Below are 17,248 nucleotides of genomic sequence, written 5' to 3' on the forward strand. Positions count from 1 at the left end.
TATTACTTGATTACCATCTGTATAACCAGATACAACACAGATATGCTCCAGCATATAATACATTTTAATAAATGCAAATAAAATAATTTGCATCCCACATCATTTAAATGTATTCCGACATCAGCCGGTGCTTGTCATTCAGCATTTCCATTCAGCTGTCTCAGCTCAATCCGATGGTTGGTTAAACTTTGTTTTTATTTTTAATTTGATTAATAATCAAGCTACGTACCACAGTGTTGGCTGCATGATTGAATTGCTAGAAAACAGTGTCCAGAAAGCATTTTCAGACCAGTTACATTGAAGACCTCATTCAGCCACAAGCTCCCTGTGCAGCTGTTGTCCTGGGAAGTCTGATCCATGCTCTCATTGCACCATCTGCTGTTCACTGCTGGAACAGAAAAGGCTTCACTGTGGCGCATTTGTTAGCCTCATAAAACCACAAGTAGGGAAATTTCAAAGAATTGCATTTAAGTAATCCTCTCCAAATGTGGAAGAAACTTGATTCAGCAAAGATCTTGTGAAGCTTTAAAGCAGTGGTCTCTGAATTGCAGCCCAAGGGACATATGCGGCCCTTTGCCTGCCTTATCCAGCCCTTGGGACAACCTTCCTCCCACCGACACTAGCAATAGGGCGCTACTCCTCGCACTGACACCAAGGATGGGGCATTATTCCTCCCAATGACACCAACAATGGGGCACCATTCCTCCCACTGATACCAATGATGGGCACTATTCCTCCTAATGACACCTATGATGAGGCACTGTATAATAAAATAAATAACAAATGAGCGCACAATTCTTTCAAGTAGCTAGCATTAAGGATGAACCCCTATATCCTCAAATATGACAAAATAAATATATAATGCAGCACTAAATTTTGAAAGTGACAAATGCATATAAGGTGAAGCGCAAAATTATCGAGTGCTAAAGTGACCACAACACATATAGTGTATCGTCAAAAGTTGACAAGATAATTAGTGACTGGAATTTCCAATAGTGACAGTGGTGAATAATTTCAAACAAGTAATTGCAGGGATACACGTGTAAATATTGATAAATAAATATGAATAAATATAAAGATGAATAAAAATAAGTCCGTAAAATCTCCATGCACGTGACTCCGTGATAAGGGTTTGTAGTATGATTGCACTCACCAGAAGCGCAATAATAATGCGCATATAATCATATCCAATTTATCCCCGGCGAACATCAGGGCTCAGGAAAGGGAAGGAAATCCACTGGCACACTGACAGAATACAGGGAATAACTCCAGACCTCACAAACTGAACCCTCACAGCACACAGGGACAGCTCCGCTAGTACCTCTCTACCAAGGATAAAGGTTGCCAAAAAAAGGATATGCTCCACCTTGAAATGAAATGGCTTGCAAATACAAGCCACAAACGGGAGTACTGATAGTGTAGTATGTTTTATTAAAGAGAAGAAACATCCATGTGGGTACATCAGTATTGGGAGCACACTTACAAAGATGGACGCCGGCCTTCCATGCGGCCTCGGCAGCGTGACATCAGTGCAGCAAGGCTCCTCCCTGACCTTGGAGGGTAACTGTAACTTTTCTCATCAGGGCACTGAAAGTGCACCAGCTAATACAAATCAACGAATCGCTCCCATTCAGAATCAGTACCCAAAGGACGAAGTGGTGCAAACCGCTTTTCTTCAGGGCAGAAACAGGATCTACAAGGTTAATAAAATCTTTGCAGTGTACATTGATCACCCAAAGTGGATTGTTTGTTTGTTTTTCTAACAAAAGTGCAGTTAGTTTTTAGGGAAGCCCAAAAGGTAAGATATTGACTTACAGAGGTGTTGTCACCTTGCACATTCCAGCCACCCCTGTTCCACTTTACCTTTCTGTGCCCCCTATAAAATGCCTGTAGTTCAGGGTATGGCACATCATAGTATTGTGCATATAAAGTAGTGCCTGGGCCTAACAGCCAACTGCCAACCCTAAACTATGTCATGTGGAGAGGACAGTGAAGACATCATACCTGTGTATGGTCAGACACAGAGCCTCATTACAGTGCTCTGTGCTTGCATAGCTGAGTAACAGCCACTCCCCACAAGTGCAAAACTGCTATAACTGGAATGTAGAGGTGCAACTTTGAAAGTGAAGACATCATACCTGTGTATGGTCAGACCCAGAGCCTCATTACAGTGCTCTGTTCTGGCATAGCTGAGTAACAGCCACTCCCCACAAGTGTAAAACTGCTATAACTGGAATGTAGAGGTGCAACTTTGAAAGTGAAGACATCATACCTGTGTATGGTCAGACCCAGAGCCTCATTAGAGTGCTCTGTTCTGGCATAGCTGAGTAACAGCCACTCCCCACAAGTGCAAAACTGCTATAACTGGAATGTAGAGGTGCAACTTTGAAAGTGAAGACATCATACCTGTGTATGGTCAGACCCAGAGCCTCATTACAGTGCTCTGTTCTGGCATAGCTGAGTAACAGCCACTCCCCACAAGTGCAAAACTGCTATAACTGGAATGTAGAGGTGCAACTTTGAAAGCAGCAGTAGAGGTGAATGTAGTACAATGTACGGTGTGTCTATCAGATTACATTTTTATGTTTGTGATTTGAATTGGGCTTTAGAGGTAAAAAAAAAAAAAAGAAATAAAAAAGTTCAGCAGAAGGTAGCCCTCTCGTTATCCTTAATTATGTATTCTGAATCGAAGTATAAATAGACTTTTACAAGATTAGTGCAGTTAGACTATCCATAGCTGAGTTGGGATTGGCAGTAAATGACATTTTGTATTTTATGTTTCTTACCTTTGAGTGTTACCTAAAACAAAACCCAACTTTGGAATTTTTTTCACTTCTGTAGATTTTAACTAATCTTTCTTATAATTCTAGAGATGGAGATGGTCGGTTGCTGTTAGATATATTTGATGAAAAACTTCATCCTCTTTCTGTAAGTATTTAGGTTCCCTTACTATTTATTTATCTGTACTGTGGCCAACAAATTTTGTCTGGCTTATCAACCATGACACTGTGATGGAATCGGAATGTTTTGAATGCATGCATCATGGCTGTCTTCAGCAATCAAGTTTTTTTGTATTTTTCCTGCCAAATTTTTTTTAAAGTTGATCTTCGGGTAAGAATAATAAACAAAAATTAATGCAGCTCGGTATTTTATTGTCTGTCATTACATTCATTTAAGTGCGGCTAGATTAATTACCCAAACCTGACTTAGTATCAGCCTCCTGGAATCCCCTGTACAGCAAAGCTTAGACTGGGAGAGGGAGAAGCAACTCATGGAGCCTGTCAGCTGTGTTGAAATGTGCTAACAAGAAGCATGCTGATAGGATGAGAGATTGGAGTAACAGATTCATCCGTCTTCTGATTCTCCTTATACTGTCTAGACATAGGCTGAAGGATGGACAAAACCTGTAAGGCTCATCATACACTTTACAATCTGACTGTACAATCCTCTTTAGATCTACCAACAAGCAAGGGCCTGTTTAATTGGATAGTTTAGTTATTTCTTCATATTACATAGTTTTGGTAATCTATTATATTGGAATTGTATGGTCATATTGTAACATTTAGGGTGAGCCTTTGTGTTACTTAACAGAGGTAGAGGAATTTAAGTCTGCTTGCCTGGCAGGGCTGTGTGGATTGGTAAAGCTGTGTAAATGTCGGGACTGGATGGAAAAAATACAAAAACAGCTACTATAGATCTATTTCATCTGTTTATTTGTACCAACACATAAATCTTTTGCCGACAGCAGCACTTGCTTTTAAACACACTCCCTGCTGCCATTTGTCAAGCTGATTTTTGGTTTTATCTTGGAAATGATTTGGGCAGCTGTGAAGCTGACAACCCGAAGGTACCTGCTCAACTCTCTCCGTCATGTATCCCAGGCTCTGCTGTCCCCCCTGTGAACCAGGTACAGGCATGGTGGGTAGAGCAGATGGACATCTGTCCACTGATCTCCTCTCTGGTGAATGGACCTGGGAGTGATGAGCATTTAGTCATTTCCAGGTTCAGCACTGTCATTCCCCAGGGAAGCAGCTAATGAAACACAATCTGTGCTCAGCTTTAGTAGGGTCCAGAGATGACATTAAAGGGTTTTATAGACCCCTGATTTTTCCTTAAAGAGGACTTGTCATTTCAATTATGTGATCACATAGGGGGCTATTAGCAACATATAAAAGCAATGATTATGCTACATATATAAGGGTATCCGTGTGAATGCCATAAGAGTAGTAATTCTAGGGCCCTCATTCATGGTTAATTTTAAACTGATGACCTGTAAAGGATTTCAAAGCGTCTCCTATGGACAATTTTGTGCACTGAAGTTACCACAGGCATGCGCAATTTTAAGACTTTACTTGTTTATGCTCTCGTGGCAACCTCCTTTTATATTTTACCAAAATATTGGCTATTACATTGTGTTTGTGAGCATCAAAATTAACCTTAATGTATTTTTACGGAAAATATTGAAGCTATGACCATTTTGTTTGCCAGGGTCTGTGCTTGGCGAAAATAGATAATGTTAGGGGGTTTAAAGGTTAAGTTCACCTTTTGGAACATGATACATAAACCAATATTCAGCGTGAAACATGTAACATGTTATGAAAGGACTGATCCCTGCTCCTCTGTTGTGACCGCTAGTGGGAGATGTTTTCCCTCCCTAGCCGTCACTATTTTTTAAGAAAGTAGCCATGCAGGGCTCCACCTGCCTAGTTCACATTATCCATTCACAGGTTTCTGTGAATGGGAAGACTACAAGTCCCGACAGTTGAAAAGATGCTGTTGAGCACTTTGGTAGTTAATTGATTCTTCCTGTCGATATGTATGAGTTCATATCAAAATGTTTCGAGACTAGTTTTGTAACACACCAACAGATGGCAGCACAAGGCTGCATGCACAGTCACAGGGAGCACTGACCTTCATAAGTCAGTGTGCCAAAAGACATTGTCCTGTGTACATTGGGAGCTGTGCAACTGGTGCTATTCTGACCACGTGTTACCACATCTGCTATGTCATGCTGGACAGCAAGCTAGAACAAAGAGTAAATGTGAAATTTTGCGTGAAACTGGGCAAATCTGCCACAGAGATGTTTGACATAATTCTGCAAGTTTACGGTGATGCTGCAGTGAGTCGTTTAAAGTGTTTTGAGTGGCACACGTGCTTCAAGAGTGGAAGAGCGTCACTGGAAGATGACGAGAGATCAGGAAGACCTTCAATGAGATTAACCCCCGAAAATGTCAAAACCATTTGGTAACTTGTGCATGATGATCGTTGAAGAACAATCCACAACATTGCTGTAGGGATGCACCGAAATTTCGGTGGCCAAAACGTTTCGGCAGAAAAAACCAAGGCCCTCCCCGCCACCCCTCACCGCCGCCCGCCCGCGCCACCGGCCTCCGTTTGGTAGTTCTCAGCCTTACCTGAGAAACCATCGATCCCAGTGCTGGGCATAGAGATGAGTGAAGGAAACATGGCCGCCACTCTCTATGCCCTTGGAGGACTGGAGCGATGTCACTTCCCGTTCTGGCCATTATTTTTTTTTTTTTTGTTTTTTTAAAGCTCTAGATCAGTGCTTTTTTTTATTAATTTTTTTTTTATCTAATGCTTTACATTGCAGAGGAGAGATGTGGGGTCTTATTGACCCCATATCTCTCCATAAAGAGGACCCGTCACTAAATATTTCTATCACAAGGGATGCATGCATTCCTTGTGATAAGAATAAAAGTGATTACAATTTTTTTAAAGGAACAGTGCAAAAAAAAAACATTAAATACATTTTTAAAACAAAGTTTAAAGTGCCCCTGTCCCCCCGTGCTCGCATGTAGTGGTGAACGCATACGTAGGCCATTCCCACATATGTAAATGGTCTTCAGACCACACACGTGAGGTATCGCCACGAACATCAGAGCAAGAGTAATAATTCTCGCACTAGAACTCCTCTGTAACTTTACACTGCTAACCTGTAGAACTTTTTAAAGCATCACCCATGGAGATTTTTAAGTACCGCAGTTTCACACCAGTCCACGAGCGTGCACAATTTTGAAGCATGACATGTTGGGTATCTATTTACTTGCCGTAACATCCTCTTTCATATTTTACAAAAAATTGGGGTATATATTGTTTTTTTTTTTTTTAATGTTTTTTTTTTTTTCCAAAAAAATATATATTCATTTTTAAAAACTGCACGTTTTGGTTTTTGGCCAAGTGCATTTTGAATTTTCAGTTTCGGCACCAGAATTTTCATTTCGGTGCACCACTACATTGCTGCCATTATCAGTGTGTCATACAGGCAATCCTCATGTGTGATTTTAACATGTGCAGTGGTCCTGCCAAGTTCGTCCCCAGGCTGCAATGATCTCACTTCCGCACCCACCCTACAGATTTGGCTCCTGTGGACTTCGCCCTCTTCCCTGAACATTCAACTCAAAGGTCACCATTTTGACAACATTACGGAGATCCAGTGCGAATAGCAGAAGGTGCTTGACATGCTTCGAAATGAAGACTTCCAGGACATATTCCAGAAGTAGCAGGAATTAGTAGTATTGCTGTGCAAGGGGACTGTTTTGAAGGTAATGGTGTATAAACATAGATAAATAAAGTACTTTCTTGCAAACAGAGCTAGTCTCAAAATTTTTTGATACCACCTCGTATATGCTTGCCCGTATGAGGTTCGAGTACACAGATATGCTGACAGTCTACAGTGTTCTGCATGGCAACAGCGATCAGCTGATCACTGGTGCAATGCTTTCCAAGCTCCCAAAACAGAAAATAGTAAATGCACTTTCTTTACCAGCAAAAAAAGTGCATTTATTATTTTTCATTAAAAGGTGAACTAATCCTTTAACTAATCTTCACTCTTAAAATGTTCAATTTAACATATGTGCAAAATAAAAATTGCAAAACCGGCTCCGGCAGCAAAAAAGATTAAAGTGGTTGTAAAGCCTGAAGGTTTTTTTTACCTTCATGCATTCTATGCATGAAGTTAAAAAATCTTGTGTGTGCAGCAGCTCCCCCAGCCCCCCCCACCCAATACTCACCTGAGCCTCATCGTTATCCAGCAATGTGAATGACAGCCTCGGCTCTTCCTCCTCATTGGCTCCATCACTGCCAGACAGCCAATGAGGAGAGAGGGGGAGGGGCCAAGCCACGGCTCCATGTGTGAATGGACACATAGCGAACTGCTTGCTGTGGGGGCATCTGACAGACAGGAAGCGGGGGACCTGAGAAGAGGAGGATCCAGGCTGCTCTATGCAAAACCACTGCACATAACAGGTAAGTATAGACATGTTTGTTATTGTACCAAAAAAAAAAGAAATGAACCTTTAGAATCGCTTTAAGGGTCTCACAATGACAGAGTCTTTTCAAACTCCATATGATTTGTAATATATAAATATGGAATTTATTTGTAGAAATCAGAAGTCCCGTCTGATTACGAGAAGCATGACCCAGAACAGAAACACATATATCGCTTTGTTCGGACGCTTTTCAGTGCTGCCCAGCTGACTGCTGAATGTGCCATAGTAACCCTGGTAAGTGTTTGGGGAAAATATAAAGGAACTTCTTCCAGGTAATAACAATACTATAATTTGTGGCTTTGCTTATGATAATTATATGTACAGTGAAGGAAATAAGTATTTGATCCCCTGCTGATTTTGAATGTTTTCCCACTCACAAAGAAATGATCAGTCTAAAAATTGAATGGTAGGTGTATTGTTACACTGAGAGACAGAATAGCAACAAAAAAATTCAAAAGAAATGCATGCCTAACAAATTATGCACTGATTTGCATGTTCATGAGGGAAATAAGTATTTGATCCCCTTCACAAAACATGACTTAGTACTTGGTGGCAAATCCATTCTTGGAAATCACAGAGGTCAGACGTTTCCTGTAGTTGGCCACCAGGTTTGCACACATCTCAGGAGAGATTTTGGCCCACTCCTCTTGGCAGATCCTCTCCCAAGTCATTAAGGTTTGGTGACTGACGTTTGGCAACTCGAACTTTCAGCTCCTTCCACAGATTTTCAATTGGATTAAGGTCTGGAGACTGGCTAGGCCACTCCAGGACCTTAATGTGCTTCTTCTTGAGCCACTCCTTTGTTGTCTTGGCCGTTTGTTTTGGGTCATTGTCATGCTGTAACACCCGTCTACGACCCATTTTCTATGCCCTGGCCGAGGGAAGAAGGTTCTCACTCAAGATTTGACAGTACATTGCCCCATCCATTGATCCTTTGATGCGGTACAGTTGTCCTGTCCCCTTAGCAGAAAAACACCCCAAAGCAGAATGTTTCCACCATCATGTTTGACAGTTGGGATGGTGTTTTTGGGGTCATAGGCAGCATTCCTCCTTCTCCAAACACGGCGAGTTGAGTTGATGCCAAAGAGCTCAATTGTGGTCTCATCTGACCACAACACTTTCAACCAGTTCTCCTCCGCATCATTCACATGTTCAGTGGCAAACTTCAGATGGACCTGGACATGTGCTTTCTTGAACAGAGGGACCTTGCGGGCACTGCAGGATTTCAATCCTTGTCGGTGTAGTGTGTTATCAATTGTTTTCTTGGTGACTGTGGTCCCAGCTGCCTGGAGATCATCTGGGATGATTCCTCACTGTTCTCATGATCATTGACAGTCCACGAGGTGAGAGCTTGCATGGTGCACCAGACCTAGGGAGACTGACAGTTGTTTTGTGTTTCTTCCATTTGCGAATAATTGCACTATCTGTTGTCACCTTCTCACCTAGGTGCTTGGCGATAGTTTGGTAGCCCAGTCCAGCCTTGTGTAGGTCTACAATCTTGTCCCTGACATCCTTGGACAGTAATCTGGTCTTTGCCATGGTGGAGAGTTTGGAATCTGATTGTTTGATTGCTCCTGTGGACAGGTGTCTGTTATACAGGTAACAAAATTAGATTAGCAGCACTCCCTTTAAGAGACTGCTTCTAATCTCAGCTTGTTACCTGTATGAAAGACACCTGGTAGCCAGAAATCCTGCTGAATGATAGGGGATCAAATACTTATATCCCTTATGAATATGCAAATTAGTGTATAATTTGTTAGACATGCATTTCTTTTGAATTTTTTGATGGTATTCTGTCTCTCAGTGCTACAATATACCTACCACTACCTAGACTGATCATTTCTTTGTGAGTGGGCAAATATTCAAAATCAGCAGGGGATCAAATACTTATTTCCTTCACTATAGGTGCTAAAAACAACAAACATACAGAAAACAACATCATTGTGTTAACTACATTTTGTTGCACCCTGTAAGTAGAAGTCAGGATTGTACTCTAATGTATTTTCCCTTGAACATCTAAGCTCAAACTGCAGGATTTAGATTTTTTGAGTCATGTGGTCTATCCTTCCAAGAATTGTTGGCGATCGTTCTTAGACTTTGCTATCACTAGGGGATTGGGCAGTGTGGCAATTGTGCAATGTTAAGCTGGCCATAGATGGACCGAATCTTGGCCAGTTCAGCAGGGACCGGCTGAGATTCGATTTATCTGTGGACAGGCTGGTTGTACTGAAATTAACAAAAAATAAACGAGTGCTGGGTGACTAACAGTGTTTGAATAGCTGTCAGCATAAAAAGAAAACCTCTAAAACCTCCTAAATGTGATATATAAATATAAATATGCAGCGCTAGAAGGTAATGTATAATCACAAATAAGCGTAATAAAAATGAGCATATAAAACAAAGCTGCAAATGGCGTACAAAGACGCACTGCTATGCAGTGCTAAATGGCAATATATAATCACAAATAGGCGTAATGATGAACATGAGCGTGTATCGCACAGTGAAGTCAATCCATGCATTTAATTCAGTACAACCTGCCTGTCAGATTTTGTGCATGTGATTACTGCTGGGGACTGTAGTCATTAAATGTGATTTGCCGGCAGGGAAGACTCCCCACACCTCCCCGAGACTGTGAGAGGAATTCCACAAGTTGCAGGAAAAGAAGATTGCTCGATTCCCCCATCAACAGTTAGTTTTGATGGGGGAATCGAACTGTTGATGGGGGAATTGAGTGATCTTCTTTCCTATAGGGAGAAGATGTAAAGGTGGGGGCAAGTGCTCTTGGGGGGGGGGGGGGTGCTGTGAAGCGGGGCAGTGCTGTGGGGGGGTGATGTAAAGGGGGGGCAGTGCTGTGGGAGGGATAATGTAAAGGGGGGGGGGCTGTGCTGCTTGATGTGAAGGGAGCAGCTGACATGAAGTGGGGTACTGTGACGTGCAAGGGACTGAGGACACTAATGTAACAGGATTGTGATATAAAATGAGGGGGCTGTGATGGAAAGAATCTGAGACATCACACAAGAATGCAATTCAGACCTCCGCTGGAAGAAAAATTTTCTGATTGGACCTCCATGAAATTTAATTCAATGCCCCTGGCCTAAAATAACGGTCTCAATATATTCCTGTTTTAGCCTCAGATGTAGCTGTTGCTGTGCACTGGCTACAAGCGCCTTAGTCCTCTCATAGAGTTACCCATGCAATAACTGACACTGATGCTGGCTTCAATGTTCCAGGAATGTTCCGGGAAAGCCACAGGAAATTAAATTATGTATCATGTTTCTATCTGATCATAATATTGCATTTAATTAATAGTTATCTCATCTATTACTTTGTCATGGGGAGAACACAATCCAGCTAGATTTAATAAGTCCACATCAAACAAATCATGACCTGGCATCTGCAGGCTGTGCAAAATCAAATGCGCATAAATTACATTTCCCATTTAAAATAAAAAATAGAAAAACAGGAGGAGTATTTGTCTATGTATAAAACAGGGACAATTCAAGTGTATTAGACTTGCTTGGTTCAATGGCATTTATAAACCAGGTTTGATGCTGCCGAGTGGAAATGAAGATACGGTGTGAATGAGTAACGAATGTGTACTGCAAAAGTATAGTGCAGGCAAGCAGTACTGAGAAAAGGGCCCTGGTGAAGATTTTTGACAGGGATCTCCTCTAGAAGGTCATGAGATCTAATATACCATGGCCAAGCACAGGGGACTCCTGGAAAAGTGCCTTTGCCTGAATTTTGTAGCTTCCCTGCATGGTCTGTCATAGCTAGTAAAGGAGATCCTCCCCCCCCCCCCAGAGCAGAGGATGGGCACAACTGCTCTGACCCCAATTTTCATATGGATCCATCAGAAGTCAAGTATAACGGTGATAATGTTGACAAATGTTTTATAAATTAGGCAAATAATTTGCTGGTGCGTAGTTCTTAAGTCCAGTTTAATAATTTTTTCGAGAACCTGTAAAGCAAACCTGTGCTTTACTCATTCAGGGCAAAGCTCCATATACATATATGTTCCTTTCTTTTGCTGCCCATCCACTCCATCCAGCGCTGAGATTCTATGAAGATACCAGGTATTTCCAGGCATGGAGGCCCATGTGATGGCTCTTGGGAGGTCAGTACTGTCATAGCCCTGAATGGACAAAGCACAGTGTTGCTCTAACGCTCTCATCCCTAAAAGTACAAGCTTACCTTTTGTTTGCTTCCTTGGCACTTTCTTTGGCACCAGAAGCTTAAGGAAATACTTAACATCTGGGTAAGGAGGAGCTTGTGACACATTTCATGTGACAGCTCTGGGCCAAAACAGCTACAGAGGTCTAAAGGCTCATTTACTTTTTCTAAATACTTTAATGTCCTGGTTAGAGGTTCACTTCAAAGGGTAGTTGTATGTAGAAAAGTTAAAGCATAAGTAATCTATGCACCTTGCTGCAGGTAAATAAGACATCTGTACCAGCATGTAGGTCACCTTTGCAGCATGCAGTCTTTATGGATGCCATTCAGCCTTCCCATATTACTGCTGCTTTACCATTGCTAACAATGCCTTCTTGCTGCAGCTTAGTAGGCTGTCTGCCTGGGGCTCACTCAGTGACAAGTGTGGTCACCTCATAATAGAACCACTTTCTGGTCTGCAGCAGGACACTGGCAGTGATAATTCTACCAATAATAGCTTGGAGCACACACTGCAGTGGTATAATTTCTGCTGGCGCATGTCTAGCCTTCATCAAGGAAGCCCACAGTGGTCTAATATCACCTAAACTTTGGTTATGAACCATCTTTTTAAGGTGATGCACAGTAGACTGGCCTACTTTTGGCTCCTTCAGCTGACACTGAAAAAAGCTCCACTGCTTCTCCAGTGTCCATAATCGTTTGACCATCTGCTGATATGGAGGGGAGGAATGGGTGGGCCTACCTAAAAACCAACTTGGGCTTCAGAAAGGCACTTACCTTTCTACATGCCAGAGAAATCATAGCTGAGTGGAGATTTTTCTGATCAGTATCAAGTGTACAGTGTATTACTTGTCTCTCCTGGTAGATGGTTATATGATGGATTTGTATTATGAATGCTTAGTGCTTATGTGCATTGATCTAGTAATATGTTTATTTTAAGGTTTACCTTGAAAGACTGTTAACCTACGCAGAAATAGATATTTGTCCAGCCAACTGGAAACGGATTGTATTGGGTGCAATACTTCTAGCCTCTAAAGTTTGGGATGACCAGGCAGTGTGGAATGTGGACTATTGTCAGATCCTGAAAGACATCACGGTGGAGGACATGTGAGTTCCTTCTCTTTCTAGGAGCACTAACGCTTTTTCTATTCATGTTGACCCGTTACCTGTGTAAAGTGTAGCAGACCTCAACCAATTCATCCTATCAGTGCGCCAGGATCTTGGGATGTCACTGTGAGGCATTCCAAAACCAAATAGCAAATTTACAGTTAACGCAGAACTAAACTTTCCCTGTCATCTTTAACTATTTTTAATCCTTATGCTGCTAGCATTAATAAATAGGAAAGTATATCATATTTACTTGTTTTAAACTGTTCTTTATTTACATTTCTTCCGTTACTTTCTGGTTTCCAGGCCTAGGCCAAGGAAATTATGTCATACATCCTTGGAGTCTTCATGGGCATTTTTTTTTTTTTACTTTCGTTGGGGGGATGGGCTTTCTCAGCTAAGCACACCCTACTTCCTGCATGCCTGGCCTAAGGGCAGATGTATTCCAAGAACTAAATGCTTAATGAATCATCTGCCATTACTCATGATGGACATGTCCATAAATGCTGGGGGGGGGGGGGGGTTAAAGTGATTTCTCATCATAATAATGCATAGATAGATAAGTGAGAATATTAAAAATTAATTAAATAGCGGTTTTGGTTTGTGGTGCTCAGATACAGTTTTTATCTGCTTTAAAGAAAAGCTTGAAATTTCTTCCAGTTCACAAAGTAACTCCATTCAGTATGGTAACAAGATCTTTTTACAGCACATGATTTTGGGGGTCATAGCTAAGCTCCACTATGTAATGGCTTACTTTATGTTGTCACCCCAGGTACCTGTAACAATCTGCGTTCTGTACTATGTAGACAATGAAAACTCTGCAATGCTTACAAAATACATAGATGGTTTGTATCAGTCCTTGACACCAGGGGAGTGTTCAGGGGATCATCACACTTGAGCCAACTGTTTAAATGTTTTTAGACTGCATCAGGAAGCTAGACTAGCTTGAGAAAAGAAACGGCAACACAAAAATAAATGCCCCATGTAAATAGTGTATCTGGTAACATAGGACCCCATTCATTCAAGAATTCCTTTTCCATTACCTTCCCCTCAATTACCTCTTTCTCTTTTCTGCTATACTATATTTGGCATAGTGAGGGGGAAAAAGGGCATCACAGAATGTGCATAACATACAGCTAGCTTTTGTCACACTATAGCCACAAGGTGGTGTTTTATCACCAAAATCACTGGCTGACATTGCAATGTGCACTAATACCAAGCAATATTGGATTGACCTGTACCAGATACAGAACTGGGGTTTTGATTTTGATTTACAAGCTCGGCTTCAGAACTAGCGATCCAAGTACAGCCTGCAGTATCTGATATGCATCAAGCTCTGAGAAAAGATTTTGAAGTTAACCTGTGCTTTGCCCATGCAGACTTCTGGGGCTGCATACATCACATCAAAGCTTGCAGTACCCAGAAGAAGTCTCAGGGGTTTTGGATGCCTACATAAGGGGGACTGTTAGAGGTAAATAACATGCATTAAAGTTTTACTAAACCCACAACAGTAAAATCAGTCTGTATATGCCGTAAAGCATGCTTGTTATACTCACTGTGAAACCTAAGGGGTTAATCCTCCCCTTCTTCCCAGTCCATCTCCTGATAGAACAAAACCTTTGGGGCAAGCTGCACATGCTCAATTTGGTGTGGATTGCTAGAGAGCCTTTTTTTTTTCCCTTGGAAGAGTGCATGTGATCAGCACAGGGCCAATCAGCACTGTCCAGACAGAGGTCAGGGGTCCTACATCCTCCTAGAGCAAATTAAAAACTCCTACTACAAGCTTAAACCAGTGCTGTGCTGGGCACTAATAGAAGTCACAAGACCGCTCTAACTGCTGTTGAGAAAAGGTATTTAGCAGTTTATATTTACTAAAATAATTGCATTTCCATGTTCTGTGTACTGTGGGAGACCAGATATAGTGGATGCAGGGTCCTGGGTTTAGTAACAGTTTAAATATTTATACAATCTTATAGGAAGAATGCTGTTGCAATTAATAGTCTGGTGACAGATGTCTAGTTAGGTTTATGTTTCAGTATATGCAGATGTAGGTAACTGATGTGTCATGGACGGCTGTAATAATTGTTTCTTATTTACAGGAATGAGCTGGAGCGTCAGTTCCTGGAGCTGCTGCAATTCAACATCAATGTTCCGTCCAGTGTTTATGCCAAGTATTATTTTGATCTGCGGTCACTGGCCGAGGGTAACAACCTCAGCTTTCCACTCGAGCCCCTGAGCCGGGATCGTGCATGTAAATTAGAGGTATGATACGTAATAAAAAGTTTTTATGAAAGAATTCCAGAAAGATTAGTTCTTGAAAGGTTTTGGTTGAGGTGTATTTTGTGCTCCAATAGCATCCTTTATGAGATATGATACCTTTGTGGAGAGCTGACTTTACTTTATAAAGTGCTCAATCTGCTAGGTACACTTCAATCCCTGCTGGGCTTCGGGAAAACCCCATTGCAGGAGCATACAGTCAGGTCCATAAATATTGGGACATCGACACAATTCTAACATTTTTGGCTCTATACGCCACCACAATGGATTTGAAATGAAACGAACAAGATGTGCTTTAACTGCAGACTGTCAGCTTTAATTTGAGGGTATTTACATCCAAATCAGGTGAACGGTGTAGGAATTACAACAGTTTGCATATGTGCCTCCCACTTAATAAGGGACCGAAAGTAATGGGACAATTGGCTTCTCAGCTGTTCCATGGCCAGGTGTGTGTTATTCCCTCATTATCCCAATTACAATGAGCAGATAAAAGGTCCAGAGTTCATTTCAAGTGTTCTATTTGCATTTGGAATCTGTTGCTGTCAACTCTCAAGATGAGATCCAAAGAGCCGTCACTATCGGTGAAGCAAGCCATCATTAGGCTGAAAAAACAAAACAAACCCATCAGAGAGATAGCAAAAACATTAGGCGTGGCCAAAACAACTGTTTGGAACATTCTTAAAAAGAAGGAGCTCAGCAACACCAAAAGACCCAAAAGACCACGGAAAACAACTGTGGTGGATGACCGAAGAATTCTTTCCCTGGTGAAGAAAACACCCTTCACAACAGTTGGCCAGATCAAGAACACTCTCCAGGAGGTAGGTGTATGTGTGTCAAAGTCAACAATCAAGAGAAGACTTCACCAGAGTGAATACACAGGGTTCACGACAAGATGTAAACCACAAAAACAGGAAGGCCAGATTAGAGTTTGCCAAACGACATCTAAAAAAGCCTTCACAGTTCTGGAACATCATCCTATGGACAGATGAGACCAAGATCAACTTGTACGAGAGTGATGGGAAGAGAAGAGTATGGAGAAGGAAAGGAACTGCTCATGATCCTAAGCATACCACCTCATCAGTGAAGCATGGTGGTGGTAGTGTCATGGCGTGGGCATGTATGGCTGCCAATGGAACTGGTTCTCTTGTATTTATTGATGATGTGACTGCTGACAAAAGCAGCAGGATGAATTCTGAAGTGTTTCGGGCAATATTATGTGCTCATATTAAGCCAAATGCTTCAGAACTCATTGGACGCCGCTTCACAGTGCAGATGGACAATGACCCAAAGCAGACTGCAAAAGCAACCAAAGAGTTTTTTAAGGGAAAGAAGTGGAATGTTATGCAATGGCCAAGTCAATCACCTGACCTGACTCCGATTGAGCATGCATTTCACTTGCTGAAGACAAAACTGAAGGGAAAATGCCCCAATAACAAGCAGGAACTGAAGACAGTTGCAGTAGAGGCCTGGCAGAGCATCACCAGGGATGAAACCCAGCGTCTGGTGATGTCTATGCGTTCCAGACTTAAGGCTGTAAGTGACTGCAAAGGATTTGCAACCAAGTATTAAAAAGTGAAAGTTTGATTTATGCTTATTATTCTGTCCCATTACTTTTGGTCCCTTAACAAGTGGGAGGCACATATGCAAACTGTTGTAATTCCTACACCGTTCACCTGATTTGGATGTAAATACCCTCAAATTAAAGCTGGCAGTCTGCAGTTAAAGCACATCTTGTTCGTTTCATTTCAAATCCATTGTGGTGGTGTATAGAGCCAAAATGTTAGAATTGTGTCGATGTCCCAATATTTAGGGACCTGACTGTAACTACACCTCATTGGACCCCATAGATAAATTTTATGGCTCTCCCAGTGACCCCTCTCTGTGCCACCTGGCAGTGTCGACTTTGACAATGATATCACATATGTCTAAATCAAGGACAAGCAGCAGAAAAGTGGTTAGCAAAAATCTGTACACTACTAGGGACCAGTGCTTTAGATAGAAGTTGTCAGAGTAGAGCAGCAGTGCAAGTAATCAACTTTAACCTTAGAAGTTGCAATAATAACCACAAGGATAATTTTATTTTATAAAATTTTTGTAAAAGTTAAAATTTGCCTTTTTTGCTAGAAATTACTCTAAATTCCCAAACAATTATATATTTTCTGTAAGTAATAACCCTGTTGCACGATATTTGTGCAGCTATTTATCAAATGCATATAGTATATTCAGTAAAAAATACAATTAAATTAATTTTAGTGTAAAGAAACACAATATTTGGTAAAATATAAAAGATGGGGTTACATTGAGTAAATAAATAGCAAATGGGTCAAGCCTTAGAGTTATTTGTGCCTGTAAAATTGCGGAAAATGATGATACCCAAAATTCTTAGTAGGTAAAACTTTAAAAGC

General features: G+C 41.4%; 1 protein-coding gene across 1 annotated transcript in view; it reads left to right on the forward strand.

Moving 5' to 3' along the window:
- Positions 1–17,248, forward strand: part of CCNY (cyclin Y) — a 207,767-nt gene that overhangs the window by 175,527 nt on the left and 14,992 nt on the right. Inside the window, exons 6-9 of the mRNA XM_089668716.1 lie at positions 2,871–2,928; positions 7,404–7,523; positions 12,400–12,566; positions 14,666–14,828. Coding sequence (XP_089524842.1) covers positions 2,871–2,928; positions 7,404–7,523; positions 12,400–12,566; positions 14,666–14,828 — 508 coding nt within the window. The remainder of the gene's footprint in view (positions 1–2,870; positions 2,929–7,403; positions 7,524–12,399; positions 12,567–14,665; positions 14,829–17,248) is intronic.

This window comes from Staurois parvus, unplaced genomic scaffold (assembly GCF_062004578.1).
Source record: "Staurois parvus isolate SC_StPar_1 unplaced genomic scaffold, SC_StPar_1.0 ptg000061l, whole genome shotgun sequence".
Lineage (NCBI taxonomy): Eukaryota > Metazoa > Chordata > Amphibia > Anura > Ranidae > Staurois > Staurois parvus.